Source organism: Coenobita brevimanus, chromosome 6 (assembly GCF_032717465.1).
Source record: "Coenobita brevimanus isolate Jiangsu-jjx chromosome 6, ASM3271746v2, whole genome shotgun sequence".
Classification (NCBI taxonomy): domain Eukaryota; kingdom Metazoa; phylum Arthropoda; class Malacostraca; order Decapoda; family Coenobitidae; genus Coenobita; species Coenobita brevimanus.
Window position 1 is genome coordinate 25,644,044 of NC_136959.1, and position 6,776 is coordinate 25,650,819.

General features: G+C 43.9%; 1 protein-coding gene across 1 annotated transcript; it reads right to left on the reverse strand.

The window, feature by feature from the left end:
* Window positions 1–1,231: 1,231 nt before the first annotated feature.
* On the reverse strand, window positions 1,232–5,137 carry LOC145400684 (uncharacterized). The gene has a single exon (XM_080273125.1). It carries the CDS (start codon window positions 5,135–5,137, stop codon window positions 1,232–1,234), a length of 3,906 nt encoding a protein of 1,301 aa, XP_080129251.1.
* Window positions 5,138–6,776: the final 1,639 nt, after the last annotated feature.

Consider the following 6,776-nt stretch of genomic DNA (forward strand, 5'->3'; position numbering starts at 1 on the left):
GAGCTTAAGGATTTGAAGTTCGCTAAAGCACACTTTACTGGTCTACCACAAGACCCGCCGACATGTCGCAAAAGCACCTCTGCTAATACCGTTACACCGGTCCTGTATGAGACAACCCTAGCATGTGTTTAATAAGGAAGGTGGGTGTTAGCCCCGAAATTGTGACATGTGGTGTATGATATGTGTCGCAAACTACCCAATCACCAAGTGGACAGAGTGCACGGCCTGAGTAAAACCACGATAGAATGATAATTGAGTGTACGACAAGACCATATTGTACTACTTAGATCTGGAGTTACTTTAGCATATGAACATTTAAGGAGAGTCAAAACACCACGTACAAAATTAACATAATCTATTAAACTACCTTAACTTACAACCAACTGTGGGAAAACAAAACACAAAACATCACCCTGCCTACTGGACAAGAGCATAAACTTGCTAAAGTCCATCCTACATCCCTAACCAAGGACATACACAAACCTTAAACCTGGACGACCCAGAGCTAGCCGGCGTCATTGACAGGGAAACAGAGAGAGAGAGAGAGCCCCGAGCTTTTTTTTTTTTTTTTTTTTTTTTTTTTTTTGGGCCTATCAACCATTGGGGCCGAAGCCCCTGGTTATTAAGGCCATTTATATATATATATGTATATACATTTAAACATATATACATATATATATATATATATATATATATATATATATATATATACATTTAATATATACATATATATATACATACATACACACACACAAACACACACTTCCATGCATACATACAGACACACTTTCATGCAAACGTACATATATATATATAATAATTTTAATCTTATTTATTTTTTTTTTGTATTTTTTTTTTTTTTAATTTTTTCTTGGTTTTTTATTTTTTATACCTTATATTATAAAGGAAAAGCCCCGAGCCTCTGCGCCTGGGCTTATATGCAGGCCTACCACAACTTCATTGGGTCGCCAGTTCATTAATTTAGCAACACCTTAACTAGCTAGTTATACACGTGGCGCGAAGGGGAACAATTAACTACACAAAATATGCGTCCACGTGACACCTTCCCCCAAAAAAAAGAACTTTTTACCAAGCCGGAAAAAGTTACTCTAACATGTACAAACATTAGAGGTACAAAAGTAGGTTTACTTCAATATTACAAAAATTCCTTAAACCTAAAAACATAGAACGGGTAAATAACATGGTAAATCATAGGGAACCTGCACTCTGTTCACACTCTTGACAATGCATCTGCAATGGTATTGTCCTTGCCAAGAATATGCTGCAGTTTTATATTATACGGTTGCAAGGCTAGAGCCCATCTCAGCACTCGAGCATTCTTAAACTTGACCTTTTCAATAAACACAAGGGGGTTGTGGTCTGTGAACACCGTGATGGGGAATGTGCTACTGGACAGATATACTTCAAATTTTTCTATTGCCATGACAATTCCAAGAGCCTCCTTTTCAACGGTGGCATAAGCCTTTTGATAAACCTTAAACTTTTGGGAAAAGTAGCAAACAGGATGTAACACTTCACAATATTCTTGCAAGAGCACTGCCCCCACCCCTGCATCACTTGCATCGACTCTAATGATGAAGGGCCGATGTGGGTCCGGGGTTCGGAGCACAGGAGCACAAGCCAGCAGGGCCTTCAAACCCTCAAATGCCCGCTGACATTCATTTGTCCAATGGAACGTCTTCCTGGAGCTAAGTTGATCCGTAAGGGGAGCAGCGACCTGGGCAAAGTTCCTGCAGAAACGACGATAGTAACGCACCATCCCAAGGAACCTCATGGTAGACTTTCGGTCAGCTGGTGGTGGGTATTGTAAAATGGCATCCACCTTTACATCAATAGGGGCTAGCTGGCCCTGCCCGACCACATGCCCCAGGAACACGACGTGGGCGTGCCCAAACTCACTCTTGGCGAGGTTCACTGTGAGATTGGCCTCCTCCAGGACATCAAAGAGCTTTCGCAGCCTCTCAAGGTGTTCCTCCCAATTGTCACTCCAGACAACTAAGTCATCTAGGTACACACGGACGCCAGGCAACTCTGCAATCAAATTGTTCATTAGTCTTTGGAATGTGGCCGGGGCATTCCGCATGCCAAAGGGAAGAACTAGAAATTCCCAAAGGCCGCTTGGAGTGACAAAGGCAGAGATTGACTTGGCTTGTTCTGTCAAGGGCACTTGGTAATACCCTTGGAGGAGATCAAGCTTAGTGACGTAGCGGGCCGCTCCTAGGTCATCAATAATGTCATCCATTCTGGGTAGTGGAAAGGAGTCGGGTAGTGGAAAGGAGTCGGGCAGGGTAACAGCATTGACCTTCCTATAATCTACACAAAGGCGGTAGCTTCCTCCAGCCTGGGGGACTAATACTACAGGTGAGGCCCAGGGACTCATACTTGGACGGATCAAACCTTGCTCTTTTAGCCTCTGCACCTCGGACTGCAGGAATTCCCTCTTCTCAGCACTGAGACGGTATGGAGCTTGTCGGATCGGAGGGGCTCCTTGAACATCCACATCATGGGTCAGCAGGGTACAGAGCCGAGGGGTGTCACCAAAGAGGTCTGGATGCTCCTGTAGAAGACAGTCAATATCGCCTGCCTGGGTGGGGGGCAGATGCTCTAATTTACTCATAAGATTTGTTAGAATTTCACGATTTGACAGCTTACTGCCTACGAATGGTGTAGGGTCATTTTCCTCTGACTTTTCCACTACTCTAGTTCCTGTTAAGGTGACCTGTTCCACTTCCCCTCCTTGTGATTGGTCACGAGAGTGATACATTTTCAACAAATTGACATGGACACTACGCCTTTTCTTCCGCCTCTCTGGCGTAGCAATGATATAATTAAGGTCTCCAACCCGCTTCAAAACATGATATGGCCCAGAGTACCGAGACTGAAGAGGCTGCTTTGGTACTGGTAGCAGAGCTAAAACTTTATCACCAACATGAAAAATGCGGGATTGTGCCTTGTGAATTTTGTCATAATTGTCTTTCATTCGTACTTGAGCATGACTGAGATTAGAATGGGCAAACTTTAAGGCACGCTGCAAGTTGGAGCGGAACTGAGTTACATATGCAGCAATCGGTACAGTACTCTCGTCATTTAACCAGCATTCTTTCAAGACTTTGAGAGGACCACGGACCTGGTGTCCATAAATGAGTTGAAACGGGGTGAAGCCTAGACTCTCATTTACACTATCTCTAATTGAAAACAATAAAAGATCAATAGCCTCATCCCAATCCTGACCCGTTTCCAAACAGTAAGTACGTATCATAGTCTTAATGGTAGAATGGAAACGTTCCAGGGCTCCTTGACTCTGGGGATGGTAAGCGGTTGACTTACACTGACAAACTCCCAGGGCCCTCATCACTTGCTGAAACAGCCTGGAGGTGAAGTTAGACCCATGGTCGGACTGCACGATGGCAGGTAACCCAACCTGTGTGAAGAACTTGATCAGGGCCCTGACAACATTCCTACTAGTGATACTACGGAGAGGTATGGCCTCAGGGTAACGAGTGGCAACATCCATTATGGTTAATAAATACTGATTCCCGCGTTTGCTCCTTGGGAGAGGGCCCACACAATCAACAATTACCTTACTAAAGGGCTCCTCCATGACAGGAATGGGCTGAAGGGGTGCAGGATTGACTTCAGTGCCTGGTTTGCCACTAATCTGACACACATGACAGGTACGGCAATAGGTACTAACATCTTTCATCAACTTTGGCCAGTAAAAATGAGACAAAATCTTGTGATAAGTCTTACGGACTCCCAGGTGTCCACCCACCCCATCATGTGCCACCTTCAATATCTCAATACGTAGAGATTTTGGGACGACGATCTGATGGACTGTCTCCCACGTGTGATTGGCAGGAGCCTTAGATGGTCTGAATTTACGCATCAACACCCCCAAATTGAGATAAAAACAGTGTGGAACCTCATCTATTTCATTACCTTCAGTAAGCTGTGCAAGAAACAACTTACATTCGGGGTCACTAGACTGTTCCTGAATTAATCTCTCCCTTGTGATAGGGGTGCTACCAAAGTCAAGGAGACCAGAACTAGACTTATTGAGTGTATCATCAAACAATTCCGCAAGGGAAATATCTCCCTTGGGTGTGTTTTCCTCTGGCTCTACAGCAGGGGTATGTGCATCCAACAACCTCTGGCTCTGACTACGAGTAACAGCACAAGTTGGGAAGAGATTAGGGTGCTTCAGCTCAAGGTCAGTAGTGTTGTTGATATCAACAGGTGTGTCTGAAACGATGGGGTTAGCAGTAACCTGGGAACCAGCTAAATCATTGCCAATTAATACTGAAATGTTCCTAATGGGGAAGTGATCTACTACAGCTAGTGTTACAGGACCTGTGACAAACACAGACCGAAGATACACTGAGCAAAGGGGATATCTAGCCTCTCCTGGCAGACCAGACACTAGTACAGTCTCACCTGTATAACAATCAAAATTGGGAACATCTTCCTTTAAAATGAAAGATAGATCAGATCCAGTGTCACGCAACACAACAACAGGAGCCGAGAATCTACTGGACTCATGTTTTGATACTACACCTCTTGAGCAGAATGGTTTAAATGATGGGGGTACTTCAAGGGAATCACCTGAATGTTCACATGGCCCCGAAACAAGTAAATCACTAACCTGTGGGTCACTCACCTCCACTGGTTGGGTGAGTGCACTGGCATGGAGAACTGCATTGCCCTTGGTGGGGCTGTACTTACTGGCCAACTTCCTACAGTCTTTTATGATGTGGCCAGGCTTCTTACAGTACCTACAGAAGAGAGACCTCCTCACGTCTTGATTAGTAACTCCACGAGTCTCCTCACCAGCACACTCACCAATGGGATCAAGCTTAAAGGAAGGTCCCTGGGACTCCGTCAGCTTCCTATTCAGGGGCCGTTCACTCTGTGAAGTGCTGGCTGGCTTATGCTGGGGAGCAGTCAACCTGTACTTGTGGAAGGGATCACCATTAGTTAGGGAGAAATGATCAGCAGCAATGCCAGCCTCAGATAACGTACATAACTCTTTTTCCTCCACATGTGACCTTACTCTAGCTGGGAGGCAAGATTTCACTTCCTCCAGCACAAACAACTCCAGCAAGCCCTCAACTGTCATACTAGTCAACTCGCTCTCAACCCATTTCTTACAAAGTCGTTGTTTGCGGCGGATAAATTCTACATAAGTCTGTCCCTCTGTCTTACGGCAACGGCGGAACTGTTGCCGATAAGCTTCGGGAACTTTCTTGTATGCATGCAATACAGTTTTTTTTTTACAAAATAATAATCTTCAATTTGAGTGGCATCCAGTGCGGTAAACACTTCCTGAGCTCTACCAGTAAATGAGCTATGAATTAGCAACACCCACTTATCCTGGGGCCAAGAATGGAGCTCAGCTGACTTCTCAAAATGGGTGAAAAAATCTTCTGGATCCTCCTCATTAAATTTAGGAACAAACTTTAATGCTGCAGCAATTTTGAAGGAATCTGGCTCACACTCAGGCGATGTGGGAATACGAGAGAGACGGATTCTATCATTGTCCGCTTTCATCCTCTCAACCTCAAGCCTTTTTTCCTCCAGCTCAATTTTTCTCAAAGCCATCAAATCACTAGGATGTTCCAACAGTTTCACTTCTTCCTCACTGAAAATTTCCTCCCTCACCATGTGTGCAAGTACTAACCGCTTTATATCATCTTTCTTCAACCTAGGACGAAGCTCAAGCTTATAATAAGCTGCCAGCGCTTCCCACTGAACCTTGGTTAACCTAGAAAGGACAGTCACTGTAGGGTTAGAAACAAAATCTTCCAACACAAACATGATGGCGGCGAGAAGGGAAGGACAACGAAAATAAGCTAGCTAGCTAGATAGTGTAATCACTCAAATATCAGTAAACCACTTCACCTAGTGGGATAATAAACCTTCCACCACACACGGGAACGTAGTGCGCACACACGGACACACACACACACACTACAAAAATTATGTGGGGAATACAATGTCACCAGTAAAGTGGGAGTACTAATCTCTGCCGTACGTGGGTACGTAATAATCTCCTAATAGATCCAAGTAAAACAACTGGTATAGTAAATATAACGATAGTGGTGTGTATGGAGCTAAGACAACAAAACACTCCACAAAACACTATACACCACACTATCAAATAATACAGATCATACAATATACATGACCTATATGCCCAAACAGAGTAGAACAAACAAGAGTTGTAAAGCAACAACACTCTAGGAACAGTTTCGTGAACGGAACACAGCTCTTGAATGAGGTAACTGAGCAGGAATTAGCTACACGCGTATACACTAGTGCATACAATTAGGACTACCAGGGAGAACACTTGTTTCATAAAGCAAACTCAAATATGAGGGAAACAGTTGTTGCTAAAGGCTGAATTGCAATGCACAGGGAGTACACAGGAACATGTAATGTAGCTAAATATACAGGCTAGTATACATATTCAATCCCGGACAGGCCCCCATTTGTCGCAAACTACCCAATCACCAAGTGGACAGGGTGCACGGCCTGAGTAAAACCACGATAGAATGATAATTGAGTGTACGACAAGACCATATTGTACTACTTAGATCTGGAGTTACTTTAGCATATGAACATTTAAGGAGAGTCAAAACACCACGTACAAAATTAACATAATCTATTAAACTACCTTAACTTACAACCAACTGTGGGAAAACAAAACACAAAACATCACCCTGCCTACTGGACAAGAGCATAAACTTGCTAAAGTC

Excerpts from the sequence above, each read along its gene's own strand:
- LOC145400684 (XM_080273125.1), bottom strand. The coding sequence starts at position 5,137 with ATGACAGTTGAGGGCTTGCTGGAGTTGTTTGTGCTGGAGGAAGTGAAA.